General features: G+C 38.2%; 1 protein-coding gene across 4 annotated transcripts in view; it reads left to right on the top strand.

Annotated features, from left to right (window-relative positions):
- SETD3 (SET domain containing 3, actin N3(tau)-histidine methyltransferase) overlaps positions 1 to 23,916 on the top strand; it is a 63,740-nt gene that overhangs the window by 14,515 nt on the left and 25,309 nt on the right. For 2 of the 4 annotated variants that reach the window (XM_080394581.1, XM_080394582.1), the window contains 5 exons: positions 10,118 to 10,227; positions 11,844 to 11,936; positions 15,253 to 15,401; positions 16,340 to 16,412; positions 16,935 to 17,191. In XM_080394581.1, the coding sequence (XP_080250707.1) occupies positions 10,125 to 10,227; positions 11,844 to 11,936; positions 15,253 to 15,401; positions 16,340 to 16,412; positions 16,935 to 17,191 (675 nt within the window). In that variant the 5' untranslated portion in view covers positions 10,118 to 10,124. Of the gene's footprint in view, positions 1 to 10,082; positions 10,228 to 11,303; positions 11,380 to 11,843; positions 11,937 to 15,252; positions 15,402 to 16,339; positions 16,413 to 16,934; positions 17,192 to 23,916 lie in introns of those variants that run through there. The other 2 variants (XM_080394584.1, XM_080394583.1) reach the window with 2 other exon arrangements.

The raw sequence follows: 23,916 nt of genomic DNA, 5'->3' as shown, positions 1-23,916 counted from the left end.
CTTTGAAAGGAAAATAAACCTGAAATTTGGTATGAAGTAGGAGAAGCTGATTTGGGTAACTTCACAACATTGTGAAGAAGGGAAGTTTACTGCATTGCAGCTTGGGCTACAAGAAGCTGGATGAACCTACTGGAGAAAAATCCTTCTGTCATGCTTTTCCTGTAGCTCTCTAATACCTGCTCTTGGTTGCTGTTATTGTTACTTTTCCTCTGATAAAAGACAGGGTGGGGGGAGAAGAGAAATAAAGAAGACTAAGATGAGGATGAAAACTGTAGGCTTTAAAAAGAAACAGTAGAGCAGCTTCTGTTCTCACTGTTCCTCCAGGAGATGGTGGATGCTACTCAGTATTGTTTTTTAGAGATGGGAAGATACTCAGGCATGTGGTAAGTGTTTTTTAATTAAGAAGAGCGAGGAAGAATCCCTGTGAATTTATAGGGGCTTGAATCTGGGGAGCAGAGACTAGAAAAGGAGGGAGGAACCATAAGCAGAATCTCATAAGATGGAACTGGAAGAGAACTGCAGTGTATAACCAATATATGTGTGTGCTGGGATTGCCCTCTTCCTGCAGAACACGTGTGTCTGGAGCCATAAGCTGCTGCTGGAGATGGCATTCTGGACTTGATGATCAGATGAAAACATGGTACTACTCCTATATTGTATAGGAGAGAGTTTACAGAGTTTTCTTAACTAGCAGGAAAGAACTGACTTTTGAGGGGTGCAAGTTGTTTTGGGAGAGCAGAAGAACCTAGGGTGCTGTATTAGTGGGACTGTGCATTGGACTGATGCGCAGTACAGCATCTTGTCGCAGGGAGCAAGTGTATCAAAGCTAGCTCTTAAAGAAGGAAATAGTGCCGGTATAGTATAACAGCTAAGGGAGTAGTTCTTGGGAAACACAAATTGTATTTTAAGTGGAAACAGTATATGCTTTTATATCATTAATCTTAGTGCTTTCTGTAGTCATTTTTGTCAACATTGTCATCAGTATTATGGCAATACTTAAGGTCCGGTTTGGAAGAAAAGAGAAAAAAACCAAAGTTCTCCTTGTTATAAGCCTTCTATAATCACAGGAGGTCCCCACTTCCAAAAGGGCTTACAACTTAAATAGAACAGAAACATGCCCGAGAAAGAAGGTACACACAGTGAACTGCAATGACATTGTATTTAGTGGAGCTTTTGGGGTAGGTTTGTAGAGGAAATGAAAGAAAAAGGAAAGGGCGGGGGTGGGAAAGGAGAATTAATAGCAAGAAGAGAAGGGGTGGAGTACAGGGAAGGTGAGAGATTGAGAGTTGGGGGGGAAAGGGATTGAATCAGTAAATAATTACTCATTTATTTAGTAGGAACATCTAGATTAATACCTTAGGAGTGATGAGTGTTATGTGGTTTCCAAGTGACATGATGTAGGTGGTTTTCACAAGCAAACATAGTGTTCATTGTAAATGTATAAGCTGAATTTTTCTTAAAGATCACAGATCTCTTCCTCCACCCACACTGTTCTTACACTTCTTGATTTCATACTTTCTATTTTGCTATAAAATGTATTTATCTTTGTACCCACAGTCATAAGATTCAAGTTTAGGAGAAAAAAACTTCATCAGTGGAAGCAAAAGATCACATTCCCTGTAAGCCTGGTCATATCAAGTGTAATATTGTGCTCTACATATAGATTGGACAACTGTCAATTGCCTGTAAGCATTAAGCTTGTCCCTCAAGACCCTGGCTGCTTAGCATATGTTGATATAAGAGATGATACAGTTCCCTCTCTGAAGTAGAGGGGAAAATGACTTAGTCTAGGCAATCAAACTAGAAAAAAATTTGCAAGCCTGGTTTTTGTGCATCCTACTCATCTGTCCTCCCTCTCAATGCAGCCAAGGAACATATCCCACAGCCACCTACTATACTCACCTCTCCATGCTCTTCTCATGGCTTGAGAATTCCCTTGTCTTCTCCTTGTCTGCCCTTGTCGACCCATATCTGTCCTTCTAATACTGATTCTAGATCTGCACCCCTCACCTTCTGTGCTAGTACATGCCAAGAAGATGCGTGGGGTGGGAACTATTACATAATGAGAACATAATGTAATTAGCACCGACAAGGATCTGAATTAAAAGAAGATACAATGTTAAGATACTGCATTGGAATATACTGAGTCCTTGAAGCAAAGTTAAACTTGAAGAGATAACTCTTGCTGTAGGAATTCCTAACTTGGTGGTTACTGTAAAAACTCCACAGATTTTTTGAGTAGCTGGTTTACTACTCTGCAAGGTAAACAGCAATAGCTTAAACAAATAAGGCTTATAGGAGCATGTTAGTTCTGTCTGCTGGTGGATTCTTCCTGCTTTGTCCGTCAACATGCTAGCTGTTTTTAATCAGCTTTGAGAGTGGGAGAACTCAGACATAAGTTGGTCCACTTACTAGAGGAGAAAAGCTGTGTTGAGAATAGTTTATCTGCTGGGCCTGTTTCTTAGTCAACATGTGTGCTGATGTTTGTCCTGTGTGTGCAGTTATACCTGCAAAATAACTATATAAACTTGCAAAAGATGCTGCTGCCTGGATAGTAAGGTCACGGGGCGGGTGGAACTGAAAGCAATGTGGAGTCCTGGAAGAGACAGGGAAGGTAACTGAGAGCACTGCAGGGATTCTGGGACCGTTGGAAAAGGCCTGTATGAGAAAGGGAGGTGCATATCCAGAAGAAATCAGACTTAATATATTCGGCATCATGTTGGATAATTTTTTTAAAACTAACACTGTTAAATACATGAAAATTGATCTGTTTTTTGTTTAGTACAATGATTGCATTCACAATTCTGTAACAAAGGTTGCAAGTTTGTATTTTTAACTGGTGAATGAGAGGTAGATATCTTTATAGTGCCTTATGATGGATTTTTTTTTTTCTGTCAAACTTAACTGCAGCTCTGTGTAGTGTTGCAATGAACTTATTGGTGGTCTATGTATATGTGAAAAGCTGGCAGGGTTGTTAATGATTAAATGGATATTATTTTTTTTTCTGAAGTATTATTTAGGAAGATCTATATTTTATCATCCTTGTCAATTGCTTCCATAAGGAAATGTAGTCCAAGTTCACTAATACCCTAAGTATCAACTTTCTTAAAATGTTTAAGCAGTCATGTCTTTTTCAAAAAAACAAAACAACAAAAAACCCAAAACCAAACGACAAACCCACCCCAAACCCACCAAAATACCTCACAACAACAAAAAACCCAACCCAAAAACACAACCCCCAAAAAACCGCAAAACAAACCTCAAAACAAAAACCACCACCCCACTCTCCCCCTGACCCCCCCCAAAAAAAACCCAAACCAACCAACAAAAACCCAAACACATGCTATTTTCATGGTTACCTTCTAAAGCTGTTAGGTGAACATGCTCAATTTTTAAAGCTGTAATTCAAGAGGAGGCATATTTGTATTTTACAGCTCATTAAAGCGTTATTTTTGTGTGATGTAGGAACGATTTCAAAGTCTGATACAACACAACTGCTCTTTGATAGCAGTATTAGAAGGAGGAAGACGGATCATTTACACCCCTCGCTGCCAGTTTTGGCATGAGTCTTTTTGCCAAGCCAGCTGATTACTCTATATTTGGAAATGTGGCTGTGTTGTATGTTACCAAGCTTATTCATCATTGCTGTCAGCATGCTCTCTCTTTGCAAGATGCTTTTAGGAACTTTCAACAATATTCATTTGAAAGGAAACCTAGCATAGTACTTAAAAAATATTCATGAGAAGACAACCAGAAAAGCAAACTTGGGGGCGGGGGGGGGAGGAAAAAACGCCCTAACCACTTTTCCACTGAAATGTATATTGCTGCTGCTTCAGATATTTATGAAGTCTGCAGTTCATCTCAGTCTTCAAGGATTTTTTATTTTGTTTTTGTCTGTATGTTATGCAGCTATATTTTATATTGCTGCTTCTGTTGTCATGCATGTATGGCAAACAGTCTTTTTTCATTGCTGCGTTGAGAAATGGGCTCATACTTAACAATAGTTTTAGTCGCTTGCAAAAAAAAAGATGCCTTATATCTGAAATCTTATTTCACATTTTAAAATACTGGTTTTTGTGAAGGTCAGAATCTTTCTTTGGAATTCCAGGAATTTCTATAGAATTGAAATCTGACTGTAAAGTCTTTCATGAACTGTAATTTTATTAATGTAATTTTAATTACAAAATCTAATCTTACAAAGGAACCATGCTTATTTTCTCCACATTTAGTCTCATGTTATCATTATAACTCATTATTTGCTGGTTAAATATGGCAGAGCTGGTTTTTGCCAAATGTGAAATTGGATTATGCTGCATGTTTTCAGAAATTTTGAAAAAGTTTTCATATTCTATTTTTGAATTATATATTATATAAAATATAATATATGGTTAGTTTTTAATGCTGCACAGCTCTGCTGGGTTGGTATTTGGAATACATTTTCCAGACAGCTATGTATAGCAGCGATTCTTTTCAAATTATGGCTTTTACTAAACAATACAGCTGCCAGATGCATTAGATCTTAAGTAGTTATATTTGTTCTATGTAACTGAGCAGTGAATGGAGATAAGTAATGTAGGATGTAGGAACCTATTTTTCTGATTGGGAATTAGATAAAAAAGTACAGTTTTGATCAAGATAGATGATTCCTTAAAAGGAAATACTTCCATAACAAGATATCTCAAGATATCAGTCTGCTGGTTTTGCTTTTTTGTGTGAGAGTGACTTGCTGATTTAATCGTGCATGCAGCATATTTTCTCTATAGAAATTCTGATGACTAAGAAGCAATAGTTTAAACAAGATACATGCATCAAAGGAGAGAGTGAAGATACTTATAGAGCTTATTTCATGTTCACGTACTGGTAGCATCCAACTGAAAAAATGCATTTCTGATTGTGGTGCCATCAATCTCATGAGCTGTGTTCACTGAACTTGTTTTTTCCTATGTTTGCTGCATGTTATCTGAGCAGCAGGAGCTGAGACATATCTTGTACTAGCCTTGAATTTCTGACTTGTGTAGCGCAGATTTCAGCTAGAGATATTTCTTTTTTTTTGGTCTCTAAAACAATATTCACCTGCGACTGTAAAGCAGATACTAAGTGTTGTTCAATTTTTTTCTTTTTGTCATATTTGGGAAGCTGAACTTCGCATACTCCAAAATCAGCTTTACCTTTAGATGTAAGTCTTGGCAATGCTTTCACTGCAAAAGTAGGTTCTTGCTACTAACACGTTTCATATGGGGAAAAATTCAATATTTAGTGCTGACCATGTACCATTTCGTACAGCTTTATGTATTGGTGCATTATTGTTCTGATTGCATGGTGGCACTTTCTATGCCTCCACACACATAAGTGCACAGTTATCTAGGTTTTTTTCTTCTCATAAAATCTACCAATGGATGTTCGTATTCCAAGCAGATCCTTCCCCTAAATACAACTTAAAAAAAGAAAAAAGCCTGCAGTATTTTGGTAGTTGTATATAAAGAACACTTAAGACTACTTTTCCTCAATTTATTGGTTGGCAAACATACTTTGCTTTTATAAATGAGGAACAAAGATCCTTCAAAAGAATTTCAGTTGTTCAACTTATCTTAATATTTATGAGCATCTTGATTGATATAAACTATATGTCATCATAACATGTCATTGTAACATGGAATATACTGTGTGAGTGCTTCAATTTTCTGATGATGCGGGGGATTGTGCTTAGAGGAAGCGTAGAAAACCATTTGTATGACTCAACACAGAACTGCATTATTCTTGCCATGAAGATTTTGGACTGTCCCCAAACCTGCTGTTGGATCCATTACAGACCCATCTGATTTGATTTCTTTTAAGAGCAGCAAGGTCTAAAATAAATGTAACAGGGTGGCATATGGGAGAAGGGAATGCTCAAGTGAATAGGTGATGTGCAAATAAAGTCTTTGTGAAGTTAGCCTTGTGTACCAAGAACTCTATTTATCTTTTTTACAAGTATGAGAACATTGCGGGGGGTGGGGAGGAAAGAGTATAATGGGAAGACCCTGAAAGTACACTTTTCTAAGTTCTTTTTTTGTTGGTATTGTTCTTTGTCTTTGTCTTATACTATATTATGGCAGGTTGGCTATTTATGTTAATCCTATTTCAAATTTGTACTATTATAAATTCAACATGAATCTCATAATGAGCATTATTCTCCGCTTCATATGAGCTGAAAAATGTTGTAAATTCTCGTATCAAATGTAACTGCTTGTGGTAGAGCACTGTCCTTCAACACAATGTCCGGGGTTCGTTTACAAACTTAAAGGGATGTGACCAGCCAGTGTGATTCCCACTTTGAATCGGTGGGATCTGTCGTTACCGTACTGTACAAGGGCTTTTCATTGTAGAAACTGTATTGGGAAAGTCAGTTATGCAACTCAACGGGGATTGATTAACATCAAGCAGTGCAGATGGGTTGTTTGAGCCTCTGATATCTGCTAGAGAGAGATAAAATCGAGGGGAGGGTGGGTGCCCCAGGGCTTCACGGTCTCCATGTATTCAGTCTTCCTTGCGCTGTGTTTAATGTTGGAAGATGAGTTAGGTTGGTTTGCCTTTCTTTTTGAAAACATCTTATAGTTTTGCCTTATATTTTTTTCCCTTTTATTAGGAAGTGTTGTCTTTTCCATCCGTTTTAAGCTCCTTTAATTTTGAGTTAGTAAGTTAACAATATTAACCTTAACTTGCTTTCTAATAATTCAAAGTTACTATTTAAAATAAGCCTTGGGCTTGGCAGTTTCTTGTTCACTCTAATCTTAATAGAAAATGAAAGCAGACAGATTATCTACCTTTCCCAGAATTTTTGTAATGAATAGCATTTGTATTTAAATGATCTGCCATATAGTTACTTAACATATAGACTGCAATTGTTTCAGCCTTGGTTGGTGTGGAGAAGCAGCTTTTCAGCTGCTGGTCAATACATTCTAGTATTAACACCAGCTGCCAAAGAGCATTTGGTAGAATATGGGAGGAAACATTTCATTTTGGGTAAGCTAGCTGCACTGACTGAGGATGAAAGGGTCCCTTTTATATATACAGGGAGCTCAGAACACCTGGAATCCAAAGTACTACTTCTATACAGTGATTTTTAGCACTTTTATGGATTTTACTGTGCAGTGTGTGATAAAGCTGCTATGACTGAGGTGATCTTGATGACTCAGGCAGTTAATAACTTTCAGATGGCCAAAGTTACCTGAATTGTGTCTGACACTCCTCTCACTGCAAAGTAACTGAACATAGAATCTTCTGTACTGTACAGGAAGATATTACATACCATATAGACTGCATAGACTGCCTGTGTAGAGATGAAAACATCAGCTGCAGCAACACGTAGAATCATAGAAAAATGTAGATGGAAAGGGACCTCTGGAGATTGAGAGGCTCAATTTTCTGCTTTATCTTCAAAGGTAAATCGGGTTGCTTGTGGCCGTGCCAAGTCAAACTTTAATTCTCCAAGGTTCCTTGGAGATGCTGTTAAATCTCTGTCCAGTTCTAGTATTCGGTCACCCTTATGGCCAGTTTTCTTGTTTGGGATATCCTTTGTGGCATCATGTGACTGTTGCCTGTTGACCTTTTGCTGTGCTTGCCTGAGAAAATCTGCCTCCACCCTTCGTGTAACTCCCCATTACATAGTTGAAGGCAGTATGGGCTCTTTTTTTTTTTTTTCTTCAAACAGAACAAACCCAACTCCCTCATCATGTCTTTCATCTCATGTGTCAGCCCTTTTGCTATTTTAATGGCCTTCACAGATGTATCTCCTGTGCTGTATGGCCCCAAACTGTACAGTACTTTAAACGTGGCCTCACCAGTGCCAAGCAAAAGGGAATAATTACTACCCTTGACCTGCTGTTTGTGCTCTTGTTTATACAGCTCAAACTACGGTTAGTTTTCATTGCTTTAAGGGTGCACTGCAAATTGCTGTCTGCTAGAGTCTCCAAGTCCTTTTTTGCAAAGCTGCTGCCTGTCCAGTCAGCAGCTATAACACTGTATAGAGTTTTTTTCCTTCCCAAATGCAGAAAACTTTACATTTGTCTTTGTTTATAAAGTTCCTGTTGGCTACTTCTTCCAGTTTGTTGAGGTCCCTCTGAATGGTGGCCTTGCCCTCCAACATGTTGACTACTTTCCCCATTTTATGTCATCTGTAAGTTTGTTGCAGATGCTTTCTGTCCTAGAATCCAAATCTGTTGAAGATGTTGCCCAGTATTAGCCACTGAGGAATACCCTGTCTAACAGTTGACAGTTAGATTTACAACTGTTGACCACAACTCTTTGAACCTCGTAGTCCAAGGCATTTTTTTGTCCACTTTGTTGTCTTCCTATTCAGTTTGACACCCAGGAAGACAGCATTAAAAACCTTGCTTAAATCAAATTGCCAACCGCCGATTTTCCCCTGGTCCACGGAGCTGTTTCTTCAGAAGGCAGTCAAGTTGGTTGTACACAGTTTGCCTTTATAAGTCTGTTGTCTGATCCCAGTCATACTGATGTCCATTGTGCCTGGAAGTAGCTTCCATTTAGGTCTCAGTCTACATTTTGTACAGCACATGAGGTGAGACTACTATCTAATTTCCTGCATCCTTTATCCTCTCCTGTCCCCATCTTGCTTTTCTATTGGGTTTTTTTTTGTTTGTTTGTAAGTTATCTGTTTCCTGTCATAGACAATCACCATGACTTTTCAAAGATGATAGCCAGCAGCCTTCCAGTGATGTCAGCTAGCTTTCTTATACCTTGGATGTTTCCCATCTGGTCCTGTGTACTAGTGTAGGTCCATCTTACCTAAATAGCGTTTTAATTTGATAGCTTCTTTCCCCCAAGCTTTGCTGCTAGATGCAGAAACTTGGGAAGCCTGATAGACTTTACTGGTAAAGACCTGCTCAAGGTGTTGGGCACCTCAACTTTTTCTGTACCTTTCATTATGAGATTTCTTCCTGATTTAATAGCTGAATTACTCCCCAGTCTATCTTCTGCGCATGGTGTACCTGTGGAAGTGTTTCTTCTTGCCTTTGACATCCCTCTTCAATATCAACACCAGACAAGCTTTGCCCCCATTAATTCAGTCTCTGCTTGCCCAGACGGTGCATCTGTGTTCTGCTCTGGTTGCCTGTCCCCACTTCCACTTTATATGTTTCTGTTTCATTTGAGCTCAGCCAGTGAGGAGTCCCGTGTACAATTAGCTGGCCTTCTGCTGTGCCTGCTGATTTTCTTGCAGGTGAGGAAGGCTTTTTTTTGTGCTCAGGGAAGAGAGCTCAGGAAGATGGTGGGCTGACATGGAATCCTTTGTAGCTTCCCAGGGTGTTCTACTTACTGTTCCCTGAGCAAGCACCAACTCTACTTTTGTGAGTCCAGAGTCTTTAGTGTACTACTTTACTTCCTTTCTTTCCTCAAGATCTTACACTACCATTTCCTGATTACTGCATGCCAGGCTGCTGTTGGCCATCATTTGCATAAGCAGCTCTTCCTTATTCGTGAGTACCAGATCCTGTGCAGCTCCTCCCCTACAAGCCTGTTCAGTGCTAGCATCAAAAATTGCTTCCAGTGCATGCGAGAAATTCCCTGAATATTTCACACCCTGCTACACTGCCCTTCCAGTAGATGATGTATGATTTAAGTCCTCCATGAGAACAAGGGACTTTGAATATTGGAAAAAGCAGCCAAGGATGATGTTCCATTTATTTGTGGTAACTGAAGGGTTTTTCTTAACTGGTTGTCTTGAACCCGAAGGAGCTGCTGCAAAGATATACATATGTTATTTTGATTTTACCTTGAAACTGAATACTTAATTTTCTATTCATTTTGGGTTACTACTTCAGCATGGTCACAAATATGAGCTGAATGATTTATTTATTTTCTCTTTAAGATTTCTAGTTTCTAATTGCTCTGAGGTAATTAATATGCAACTACATGAAATATTGCTTCAGATTGTACTGTATGGTTGCCTGACATTCAGGCCATGCAAATAACACTTTCACAGGTATATATGCCAGAGACAACTCCTCATCCTTTTTTATTTTTTTCAGTGACCGATCAGAGGTGGTCTTGTCCATTCATCAGTACTGTATTTTGTTTCTTAGTGATTGGTGACAGTGTGCTGCTTCATCTGTTTTAGTTGGAAGATGGGGAAGAAAAGCAGAGTAAAAACTCAGAAGTCAGGTACAGGAGCCGCAGCAACGGTGTCTCCAAAGGAAATGTTGAATCTAATTAGTGAGTTATTGCAAAGTAAGTTTCATTTTTGTGCCTCTCTGGGAAAAGGGATGGTGTGCAGACCACTCAAAAGCATTATGTTATTGAAACTGTTCACTTCCTGTAACTGGCCAAGCTTGCTATTTCAGCCTGCTTAAGATAGTATAGTATGTATCTTAGAGTATCTAGCTCTGTTACTATATGCCATTATTGGCATAATTATTTATTTGTGTATGTATTGGACCTGCCATATTTCTGGCAGTGTTTGGCTTTACATCTCAACACAAGCATAAATATTGGGTGAGATTAGATTAAAAAGACACTGCTCTAGATAACTGGACATTGAAACTTTGTCAAAAATATTTTTCTTGTAAACCGTAAGAATTGCACTGTTTCTGTTTATCATTTGAACAGTACTTTGAACTGATATCAGAGTAGAGAAACTAACTGTGGAAAGCAGCAATACAACTGAGTTTAACTGTACTGATATTTTTATTGCTTAAATAATTTTTTTTTGCTGTTTGGAAACTTTTTGTAGTGCTTAGTCATTGTTTGTAGACCAAAGATTGTTTCAGTAGTTGAGGAACTTGGAGCTCATCTGTTATTTCTAGTAAATATGAAAAGCAGAGCATAATTTCATATGACGATGCTAAAATGCTGTTCGCTCTGTCTACTGTCATTAGTAACTGTGCTGAATTACACTGCTTGTTGAAACAAAAGTCCATTTCTCATATCCTGGACACATCTAAATGTTGCCTTAAAAAATATGTAATTTTTCTTTAGCATTGCTCATGAAAAGGAGACAAGGAGTTGGCAGAGCAGTTTGATGCTTATGCTACAATTGGCCTCTGCTTTGCTACCAAATATAAAACATAGATCTAATTTTCTAAGCAAAGACAAGTATCATCTGTTCTTTTTGTCAGGCTTCCATATTTTATTCAATGCAAAGATTTTTCAGATCAGTTGAGCAAGGTAATCTTCAGCTGTCCACTTGGATTTTTGCAGCTTAGATCAAGAAATCCACACGCTGGCATTTAGAATTTTGTCAGAGACACTGTGGATATGATCTAAAGCTAAAGCTTGGCTAAGTGTTCCTTTGCTTGTCCTTCCAGTACGCATGCATCTATGAAAACAGTATTGACTAGGCAGGTCAAATGCATGTACCAGCAAATTTCTCAGTTACTGAAGGTAAGCTCTGTGCTATTATCATCTGCTTTTGTTACTGCAAGAATGCTGGCAAGCAGGCTATTGTAAACAGAGTACTTTGATTGGATTATTGAAAACAGTCTTTTTTTGTTTGTTTTATCTGAAAAACTGTCTACTTAATGGTCTGGTTGTTTACCTTTTCTTCTTCCTAGCTTTTTAAACATTTGATATTTCTTACATCTGAAAGAATATTTTAAAAAAGAAAAGAAAAGAACTTGAGGTAAGGTATACTGTGAAAATTTCAAAAGTCTGTTAATCACATGTCGAAGAATGGGATGTTTGTAACAATAGAGATTGTCATGTTTACCATGTAAGCATATTTGAAGGACAAGTAGTATTAAGATTCAGTTAAAGTTGCTGTGAAACCATGATCTTTTTCTCTTATGTTGAAATATATATATACACTTTATTAACAAAATCAAATTATTTGGCATTTGTATTTTCAGAATGCAGCAGTCCTACACCGGGTCCTGGTAAGGAATGGGAAGAATATGTTCAGATTCGTTTGCTTGTTGAGAAAATTCGCAAAAAGCAAAAAGGTAAATGTGAAAGACTTTTTGATAAGGGCATCTCAGGGTATTGACTTGCCTAAGGAATTGTCTGTTGGCATCTAAAAGGAATATTCTTTTTCTTGTTATTATATAAATATGCAATTCTGTTATTTTGTGACAGAAAAATCTTAGTTCTGTGACATGCAGTTGCTTTTTACAGTTGCAAGTGTTTCTGCAGTGTTCTGGTGGGCATGAATATTTGCGTTAACCATTTCAGTACTTAGAATTCTGAGTGAATATCACAGATAAATGCTCCTGTGATAATTCTGTCTGATAAGTAGAAAAAGGGGCTTGAGACTGTGATGAGATGACAGTCTGAAGTCTAGAAGTAAAAGTCCTTTGAGAATAATAGGTCTTTTTGATTTCTGTTTGCATATTATGCCCCTCTGCCTCTATAAATCTGAACATTTTGTATTTAATTTTCTTACCATTTTATTTTAACATGAACACTTTACTGGACGTAGGAACAGTTTCAGCAATTCAACATAATGATGCTAAATTATGACAAAATAAAAATATCTAAATGCACAAAATAACTCCTTCATCTAATAAATCTATCTGCTATAAATCAAGCACACAACTAAAATAAAGAAATGCTTATGGTACCACAGTTAATATGGAGTTTTATTGCCAATCATGCTAACTTTAAGGTACGCTTATTCTTTAGGCCAGAACAGTTTTCTTGCGCTATGTTCTGCAAACCTCACTGTGATACTTTATTTTCATATTAGCTTTGGTTTTATTCGGAGGTATGCTCTAAAAAATGCTTTTCAAGTAATTTTATTAAAATTAGCCTCTTTTATAACTAGTGTATTTTAATGGCTGAGAAATAACTTTTTAACCTTGAAATTAATAGATTTGGGCTGGACATACCTGAAAAAGTCCTGAAACAATTCTTTCTTCTCTGATATTTACACAGTGACGGAAAAAAAGCCAGACTGCATTTAAAATGGAGCTTGAGTGGTTCATGTACTTGCTTGATGAAACAAGTACTTAGAGGCTTGAAATGTCCTTTTCGCATCAGTTTTTAATATATTTTGACTAATGTGTAAAAATCTTCTTTCATGAAAGGACTTTAAAGCCTCTGAACATTGGTTATTGGCAGAGAGCATATGGAAGAATAAACGTTACTGTTACGTGGAGTGACTGCATCCTGTAGCTGTAGAGAGATGAACTTGGTTCATTGTTTTGCTGTCCCGTGACTTCTATAAATTTATGGTACATGTCTAGGTTTTTATGATGTGATGTGATACATGTGTTATGGTAAAACATAATTCATGTTAACAAGAACAGAGTTGGCATTGGGGTTGGCCTGTTCACTGTATCTTTCTTCTGTACCAGAAAGATCGAACCATCCATGGGGAACGTGGCTGCTGGCAGAGGTGGTAGAATTAGTATAACAGCATTATGTTAATGGAGTGTGGCTTTTTTTTCCTTGAAAGATGCAAAGCCTGCTAACCACAGCACTGTTGACATACACATGTCTTTTAATATAACATTTTTACAAACATAGTGAGTATCAATAGTATGATGTCTCAAACCTATTTTTTAATGCAACGTAGTAATTTATACTACAGAGATTTCTAGCTTAATAAAGGCTTTAAACAATTAGCAAAGGAAGTATAAATTGCTGTTGGGAACTCTGAGACATACAAATGAATATATATTGCCTAAAGCATCGTACTTCTTGAATAAAACACTGCGTTGCAGAATGTGAACTAATATGATCTTGATTATAGAAAACTCTTAATTTGAAAGCTGAGTAGTATTACTGTCTAAAATTTTTCCTTGAATCATTAGCAAAATCTTAAATAAAATTAGTTTTTCAATATAGATTTTCATAAGTATAGCTATATTTTGTGCAGTATAGAAATAAATTGTTCCCCATTAGTGCTTGTAATTTAAAGGGGCTGCTCTTCTCTTTAATTTGGAGAAATGTGGGAAATACTGGACTACGTCATATGTGAGGAACAAAGGTAGAATTTCAGAGATGCTTACAGAGTGGTTCCAAATACAAGCTGGATGTTAAAAGCTTCCAGTAGCCTTTTGCAGTAGTAAATGTTGGAAACCAAAAGAGCAAAGTCCTGGACAGTATAAACACCTATCAAGTTCTGCAGAAGCTATGCAACTAGCTCTACTAGATTTGTGAGGCCTTAGCTCTGAATATATTCCACAGAAAATAGCATACTGAAGGGACTTTGAAATAAAGCAGAAACACTAGCTTCTAAAAAAAAAAAATTCAAAGCACTGTGCACCACATTCTCATTGTGTTCAAAAAAATATTTTATCAATATTTATTTTTTATACTGTATCATCAAAGAATATAGTTTTAGATGATACTTACACTTTTATGTTAACTGCAGATTTGTTTGGTTCTGAGTCTTGAAATGCATGATTTGGAGATGGGGCAATATTTCAAATACATTAATGCTACTTTCCTAAAATCCTTTTAATCTAAAGATGCATTTATCCCCTGTGCTTAACCAACATATCTTTGGATGTAAGCAACTTACTGATGACGTTTTGTCACCCATAAAATGGCCTGAGCATTTCAGGGGCATTTGGACACTTTTGACATAATCTAGCCCTAGAGAACGCAAGAGGCAAAGAGGTACAGAAGGAGCTGGCTGAGCATAGCCAGGAACTATAACGCATAGGTTTAAATCAGATGATGGTAAAGGGGAAAAGGCTGAGGAAATGAATGAGGCTTGTGATTTCACCAGTGGACCACATGCCTGTTGGAGAAGCAAAGTGTAAAAATTTGGACAAGCTCTGTGATGTCAGGAAGATAATCAGTCCTTAGCTGTTTCAGTAGATCCGTACACTACAGGGAAAGGTAAATGCCTTGTATGTGAGAGAAGGAGCTTGAGATCTGCTTATCGTCATTTCCAGTACTGAATTAATGAAATTGCAGCTTGCCTTTCAAATTCCTCCTCGTGACTGCATTAACATGTTGTGTTGGTTGCATTTATCATCAATATTAAGCTGGGAAATATTTTCACTCAGCTTTTTTAAAAGGGAAAGAGGAGGGGAGCTTCATATTTCATCACAGCTCAGTTTAGGTGGTTGTGTTTTTAGGATGACTGGTAAGCCAATTTGGCAGAATATTTAAGTTCATGAAAATTGAGTTTGACATTTGTATACTATTGAGTAACACTTAACAGAGACCAGTTCTGATTCAGCTACTTCAAAGTAGAACTGCTGTGGGATACAGATAGCTTTTTACACGTGCTTTTATATTGAACTTCTTTGTCTATCTAGATCCTCTTATTTCTGCATGTTTTTTAATAAATTGTGTATATAGGTTTGTCTGTTGTCTTTGATGGAAAAAGAGATGACTATTTCCCTGATTTGATAAAATGGGCAACTGAAAATGGAGCATCCACAGAGGGTTTTGAAATAGCTAACTTTGAAGAAGAGGGGTTTGGTTTGAAAGCAACAAGAGAGATAAAGGTGAGCATGTGAACATTTGACTTAGATTAGAAAATCGTGTTTGGAATGTAGCTGCAGAGCTCTGAAATGTACACCACCTTCCCTTCCCCCTTTTGACTGCTTGTGAAACTGCTTTTCTGAAGTGCTCTCAACAATGCATACTCGAGAAATAAAATTATCGATAAAGACTATTGGATAGTACTGTGAATTTTTAATCAGGTTTTCTTGCCCCCTCTTTTGCCTGTACTCTTTACCTCATCGCCGGAGTGCTCTATCCCATTGATGTATCCCTCTCGTCCATGTTTTCTAACTACTTAGTCTATTCTCCTCTTTCATGTCCCTTCTTTTAAAGTATTGGTCTTTCTGCCTCAGAAAGAGGTATTTGCAATACTTACTTTCCAGTGAAAATCTAAGAAACCCTTAAGAAACCCCCAAATATTACCTGATAATTGTAAAGAATACTGTTTTGATCATCAGGTAATGAATATATACACACACAGTTAGCTAACTGTTAAAAGGTAAGTATTTAAGATTGCCTCTTTCCATTCCCATTTTACAGATGGGAAACAGCTTTGAAGAACAATCAGGTATTGTTGGAAAGAATATATTGATATATACTATATTAATTTTAGGGCTTCAATAGCACACAGTTATTAAGTCTAGTATTACTGATTGATAAAAATCCTGAACAGTTCTTCTAAATTATGAATGGGCAATGTGAAAAAACCTCTACTGAGAGAAAATATTTGATCATGTAATTAATAACAGTATAATGTATCTGGTAGCTTTGAGACTGTGTGTGCAATTTACATGTTAGCAGTTCCAAAGTCAAGCACTATTATTTTGTAATCTGAGTGTCTTTGTTTTAAGCTCTGTGTAATGCAGATTGGAACATTTCAAACACTTGGCATATTATATAAATGCTAACTGACCCTCTATGCATTTTTTCTTTTCTGTAGGCTGAAGAGTTGTTTCTATGGGTTCCTAGAAAACTGTTAATGACAGTTGAGTCAGCTAAAAATTCAGTATTAGGTAAGAGCTTAAGGAAGTTCTTAAGCAAGAAGTTGATATGCATGGGATTATTCAATAGGAGACTTTCTTTTTTTAGCTGATCTTTATTACAGGGCTTGCTTATCATGCCAACCATCAGGTTTGGAATGCCTAGAAGCTTGAAGTGTCAGTGGAAAGAATTTAATTTTCCTCTTTGTTTCTGACTGAGTGCACTGTCTTCCAGAAGTGTGTGTCTTATTTGGAACACGTATCATGTAGCTTGTGTAACACTTAGAGATGAAATGTTCTGAGGTACTGAGAGTATTGTTCTAGTTTCTTCATGTCTTCTGTCATGCAATAGTACATGAGGTGTTTACTGTGTGAAATAACTTGCAGCATAATACAATGTGGGCAGCTAAATATTTTAGAAACCTGAAAAGCTTTTTTGTTGTTGTTGTTGTTGAAAATTCTTAATGTTACCACATCATGTTCATTTGAAGTAAATCTAGTTGACATTTTCCATGGACAATTAATTCAGTGCCTCACCTTTCTGGGTTAATTCAGGATCCCTGTATTCTCAAGATCGAATTCTTCAAGCCATGGGCAATATAACATTGGCATTCCATCTTCTTTGTGAGCGAGCCAACCCCAACTCTTTCTGGCTGCCCTACATCCAGACGCTCCCAAGTGAATATGACACTCCTCTCTATTTTGAAGAAGATGAAGTGCAGTATCTTCAGTCAACTCAGGCCATACATGATGTTTTTAGCCAATATAAAAATACAGCTCGACAGTATGCCTATTTCTACAAAGTTATTCAGGTAAGCATCTTAAATGTAGCATATAGTATATGTAATTCTCCCTATTATTAAGGGAAGTGTGAAAACGATGCAAAATAATAGAGCAAGTGTATTGCTCTTAGGTGTTTAAATCGTTAAAGCAGTTTCCTGCTGTTTTTTGAACTGCTGTTAAAATTTTGCAGTTCAGTAGGCTTATGAATATGTAAGAATGTAATTGATTGAGAGGAGTGATTACTGCCTTTTGTTTGGCACTGGGTGAGGCTTCATCTGGAATACCTTACAATTTTGGGCCCACCAGTACAAGAGACATGTTGACAAACTGGAATGAGAGCAGAGGAGGGCTATTAAGATGTCATTTGCTTCAGCCCTTTATCTGTACAAGGACAGACTGAGGGAGCTGGATGTGTTTATTCTGGGGAAAAGAAGGTAAGGGATTATCCAGTTATTGCTTTCAATTCGCTACTGGTAGCGAGACATCAGAAGTTTGCCAGTGGGAAGTTAAGCTAGGTGACCTGCAGAAATCTACAACCTATGCCTCTATGACTCTTCGAAAAAATGTGTAGTTTGCAGTAAACAAAGTAAAACTATAATTGTTAATTGACATAGAATAAAACCACCGCATATGTTGTATTTCCAATGACCCTGGATTAACTGTTGTTCTCTATTTAACATAATTATTTTGATTGCTTTCAAGTACAAAGATAAGCCCATCTGGTGAGAATTTGAATATGGGGAGGCTTGAGATGGGCGAACTTTTCATCATGTTCTGAAGTAATGATTAAAATGGAGTTTGTAAGATAGAACTGTTACTCTGACTGATGTCTAGACATAATTGATGTTGTAAGTGAATGGTAATGTGTTGTTGTTAAGGTAGTGCTCAATGTCCAAACATCCAGAGCTTTTTATGGCACCATCTGTGTGAAAAGCATATGACTCTGTACTAAATTTCCACAATTGCGTGATGTAGATACCATTTTTTTTGGCCATAGGAGAGGTCAGAAGCCATAAAGTAATGTTCTCCTTTAATGCTTTCAGAGTTCCAGAGCTTTTCTATTAACTGGTTTAAGTCAACAAAAGTTAAATTGCTTTGCTTAGCTGTTTGGTGTTTGAAAAGCCTCATATGTTTCAAACACAGCATCAATTGACCAAGTATAAGGAGTGGAGGAATGCATTTTGAAAACCAAAGTCTTTAAAAATAATGGGTGAAACCCAAATAAGATGCACTTCATTTTGAGACAAGGAGTAGGATATGAACAAAGGCTTTAATATCAAGAAGGAACAGAATTCTTCCTTCCAGGTGTCACAATTCATACAATAGTTTAGCCAACTGTCTTTTCTTGTCATGTGCTCTTCTAGGCTGCCAGTTCACACTTGACCTTCCAGGTTTTCACTTTGTTTCTCAAAGTGTACTGCCTGAGCAAACACAGCTCCTAAATTTTAGTTCTTTAGAATATCTTTTTTACCCCTAAATAGTTCTACTGGTTTTAGTTATTAGCAGAATGTTGTGTAACTTCATCCACTTCTTCCCTTCCAACTGCTATTCATGTTCTTGCAGTACATGCAGATACTAAACTTGCAGATAGCTAAACTATCACTGGGACTAGTTCCGTCATTTTCATTGACTAATCCCGCACTAATAGTATTATGTGGTCACAACATTAATTAAAAAAACCCATGAAATACAGTTTTACAGAGAAAAGAATTCTGGATTGAAACTGTGGATTTTGACTGCCATGTGTCCAGTATTTCAGAACCACTTCTCAGTTGTTGATGAATATATGTAGATTGATATCAAAGTGATGCAAGCTGAAGAATGTATATAAAATGCAGTGGTGTAACATCAGTTGAAGCATGAGATACCTCTTACGTGAAAAGCAGCTTAAATGGTTGACAAAACACTTTTTGCTTATGAAAGTTTCATGTGGTACGCAATTGTTTAAGGATGGCAAATAACATGCTATTTCTCTTATTGTCTCTTAAAGCTAATCAAAGATCATTTGTATAGTATTTGAGCTAATGTCCTCAAAGTTATGTCTCATGAAAAAATAATTTATATTCCACATCAAAGTCCATGCTATTTACTGTTACAAGTAAGAAAAGCTACAGTTTAAGCAAAGAAAACAATGTACATGAGATGACTTTAGGAGCAGAGACAGTCTTTGGAATCCCAGTGATGGTGATGTTCCTTTAACATGGTAATAAACCTTTAATACTCTGTTATATTTTCTGGTTTACATTTGCAATTCTACAGAAGCTGATATGGCAGCTCGTGGAGGAAGACTTCTCAAACTGATATTGTAGAAACTGATTCAGTTCAGTTTGATCTGCAGCAATGGGAAACCTTTGTGGAAATAATGTTTAAATAAATGACTGTCTTCTCTTTGAGCTTTATATTAGTATACTCAAGAAAGTGTTTAGTACTGCCGTTTGTATGAGCTGTTGAAATGTAGGTTCTGGCCACATGTGGGCAGAAATCTAGACCAGATTTTTCATTCTCCTGACAAATGCTTTTATGGCTTGTTTCATGTTCTTGTATAATATAGCTGTTGTTTCGTGTTGAACGTGAGCGTGAAGGTAGATCAGGTAGGAATCATTTGCTGTATTTACTTGTTTCTTAGAGAATGAGTGGTAATAAATGTTAGGTAAATTTTAGGTGTATTCTAATGTTTAGTGCCATGTTCCAGCACGGCCATGTAACCACAATTTCAGCTAAATGTTTTGTTACTAGTATTCAGTAAATGGCACGTTAAGGAGATACATAATTTCAACTGGCTCCAGGAGTGCCAAGTCAATGTACTGGGTACCTACTACTAACACTTTTAATGAAAACTTGGGGAAAAGTTTTGAAACTTCTTGATTTGTGTTTCTGCTGTCAAAAATAAGAGCAAGCTGAAATGAATTTTAGCATAATCTTGCATGCACTCATATCATTTTATGAACAAAATTGACCCACAAAATACTAGGGCTAAGGGTAATTTATGAACGTATGGGAAAGGTAAGAAGAGGTGGGGAGAGAGGAATTCATCATGTAAATGAAAAAACGCAAAGTAAAACCGCTTTCCTATTGAAGGCAGCATACTCTGCAAGCTTTATGAAAGTGAATGTTAGATTTTTGTAGACCATCATTTCATTCAGTACTACTACTGCTTTATCATAAGCACTGTAATGAAATCTGTCCTGTGTGACCGGGGTTTTGATATGGCTTCAGGTATGCAGACTAATACTTTTTTAAATTTATAAATGCACTGTTTGTAATACAAAAATCTTATAACTAAATTTACTTTCTTGATAGCAATTCTACTGCAAAAGTAAAACTTGTAGCATCTTGAAATGAAAGGTGTGTTGTTGATAGTTGAAGACACTGAAAAAGGCAAGATGTTTTAATTCCTTTGCAGTGTTTTTAGTCTGCAAAATCTTTCTATGGCTGGGGAAATAAAAGGGTTAACAAATCATTTCTTTAAATGCTTCATTTTCTTTCCAAATAGGATTGCTAGACTTACTGAAATGATAGGTTTGCAGTTTAAAACATTGTTTGACAAGTGCTGGTCTGTTTTATTTCCCTAGCTTCTCCATAAGGGTGGCTTTCTCTGAACACTGCAGTTCTAACTCTTTCTCCAAGTGCTTAGGCTGGACGCACAGGAAGAATGGGCAGTTTTATGAATTTCACAGCTGTTGCAAGCTCAACTGTAGTCTGGTTTGATAAGCAGAAACAGGTGGGATGTTGAGTAGACAAAAATAAACCCTTGAGCATCATGTTAGCCAGGCTCTATAAACCACACTGACACCTTTCTAAACATATGTAATTTGATAACTAAAAAATAGTTAAAAGTTCTTAACAGATGTACTTTAAAGATGTATTTGGCCTTTGCATTGCTATCAAAATGCAGCAAATGGTCAAAAGAGTACTTTCATCGCAGCAGACTTGTAGTTCGCAAGATGTTTTTGTAGTTTGTTCCAAAGAGAACTTTTCTTTGCTGCGGGGTTTTCTCTTGCCCTGGAAGGTATGCATGTGACTTCCATTAACATTTATGGGCATTGCATGCCTACTGAAGGGTGAACAGAGCCCTGATATTTATGGCTTACTGTTAACTTTTTTTTTTGTACACTGAAATGTGGTATAATAGGCACAAGAGGGAGCCATATAGTTTGCAGACATTCACAGTGAGATTATATTCCTAAAGAAAATACAATCAAGTTTGAAGCTTTTTGAAAAGAATATGCAGTGGTCTTTGTGTTTGCCTTTCAGTTGCATCTGTGTGCCTGTTTGTAGTTTACTACAGAGAAGTTTTGGTAAATCAAAACAAGATGTCAATCAAGACAGGGAGTGCTCTTAAAGAAGGTGGCAGTGCCCAAACTATTTACGTTTTGGACACTGTGGGTCTGAAGCAGTGTTGTTTCTTTTCCACAGGTTAAAGACTGCCTTACCAAAAGACAATTTTATGGTAATTTTAGTTAACTTTTTAAGTCTTTGAAGTTATAAGTCTGGAATCAGCAGAGCCAATCAGCTGGCCATAGCTTTTGCCATGGTAGCCAGCTGTGGTAGTGACGCTCTATGTGAAAGTAGTATCTCTATGTAGCTGCTTCTCAAGCGCTGGAAAAAGGATTGGTTTTGCAAGACTGTCCAGGATGTCAGTTTGGCATTGATTTAAACACTGTTTTCAGCCTGTAGACTCTGGACCACTGGAGGACTGCAGCTTTTTCTGAAGGGCACCAGCAAGCTAGCTGTCTGTAAAAACACGATATGGGTGACATTGTAGCAGGTATCTGCTATAGGCTGCCTGATCAGGAGGAAGAAAGGGGTTCATGAGGCCTTCTACAGACAGCTTGAAACAGCCTCACGTTTGCAGGCCCTGGTCCTCATGGGGGACTTCAGCCACCCCAGTATTTGTTAAAGAGGCAATACAGCAGGGTATAAGCAGTCCAGAAGGTTTGCACAAAACACTGATGACAACTTCTTGTCCCAAGCAGTAGCAGAGCCAGTTAGGAGAGATGCTACTCATATTCATGGACCTTACACAGAAAAGGAAGGTTTTGTTGGGGATGCAAAGGTGGAAGATGGCCTCTGCTGCAGTGACCATGAGATGGTGGAGTTCAGGATCCTGAGAGGATGGAGCAAAGCAAAAAGCAAGGTCATGATGCTGGACTTCAGGAGAGCAGTACTGGCCTCTTCATGGATCTGCTTGGAAGATAAGGCTCCGGAGGGAAGAGGGACCAGAGAAAGAAAACATGGTCAATACTGAAGGATCGCTTCCTCCAAGTTCAAGAGCAGTCCATCCCAATGAGCAGGGAGTCAGGCAAAAATACCAGGAGGCCTGTGTGGATGAGCAAGGAGCTCCTGACAAAACTCAAACACGAAAAGGAAGCATGGACAGGTGGAAGGGTAGAAACAGGGACAGGTGAACTGGGAGGAATACAGAGATGTTGTCCAGTCATCCAGGGATGAGGTCAGGAAAGCTAAAGCCCAGCAGGAGCTGAACTTGGCAGGGGATGTCAGAGGCAACCAAAAGGGCTTCCGTAAGTACGTAGGTGACAAAAGGAAGAGTAGGGGAAAATGTGAGCCTGCTGCTGAATGGAGCAGGGGGGCCTGGTGACACAGAACATGGAAAGAACTGAGGTACCAAATACATTCTTTGCCTCAGTCTTCACTAGCCAGACCGGCCTTCAGGAATCCCAGGTCCCAGACCCCAGGAAGAAAGGCTGGAGCAAGAAAGATGTACTGTACCCTTGGTGGAAGAGTATCAGATCAGGGGATACTTAAGCAAATTGGATGTACACAAGTCCATGGGCCCGGATGGGATGCACCTCAAGTGCTGAGGGAGCTGGCTGATGTTATTGTGAGGTGATTCACATGTCATCCAGAGGGACCTGGACAAGCTTGCGGAGTGGGCCCATGGGAACTTCATGAGGTTCAACAAGGCCAAGTGCAAGGTCCTGCACCTGGGTCAAGGCAATCCCCAGTATCAGGACAGGCTGGGCAGTGAAGGGATTGAGAGCAGTCCTGTGGAGAAGGACTTGGGTGTGCTGGTGGATGAAAAGCTGCACATGAGCCAGCAATGTGCGCTCGCAGCCCAGAAGACCAACTGTATCCTGGGCTGCATCAAAAGAAGTGTGGCCAGCAGGTCGAGGGAGGTGGTTCTCCCCCTCTACTCCACTCGTGGGACCCCACCTGCAGTACTGCATTCTAAGCCCTCAGCACAGAAAGACATGGACCTCTTGGAGCAGGTCCAGAGGAGAGCCACAAAAATGGTCAGAGGGATGGAACGCCTCTGCTGTGAGGAAAGGCTGAGAACTGGCGGTGTTCAGCCTGGAGAGGAGAAGGGTCTGGGGACACCTTATTGCAGCCTTTCTGTAATTAAGGCTTACAAGAAAGATGGGGGCAAACTTTTTAGCAGGGCCTGTAGTGACAGGACAAGGGGTAATGGTTGTAAACTAAAAGAAGGTAGATTTAGACTAGATGTAGGGAAGAATTTTTTTATTTTTTTTTAAGATGAGGGTGGTGAAACACTGGAACAGGTTGCCCAGAGAGGTGGAAGTGGTAGGTGCCCCATCCCTGGAAACGTTCACTTTCAGGTTGGACAGGGCTCTAAGCAACCTGATCTAGTTGAAGATGTCCCTGCTCATTGCAGGGGGGTTGGACTAGTAGATGACCGTTAAAGGTCCCTTCCAACCCAAACTATTCTATGTTTGTATGACTCTCAGTGATCTTTGAGCAATCATGACAACTGGGAGAGGTGCCCGATGATGGA

The sequence above is a fragment of the Falco punctatus genome, assembly GCF_963210335.1.
Source record: "Falco punctatus genome assembly, chromosome: 7".
NCBI lineage: Eukaryota > Metazoa > Chordata > Aves > Falconiformes > Falconidae > Falco > Falco punctatus.
Note: the sequence above shows the minus strand (reverse complement) of the source record. Positions and strands in the feature narration are given on the sequence as shown.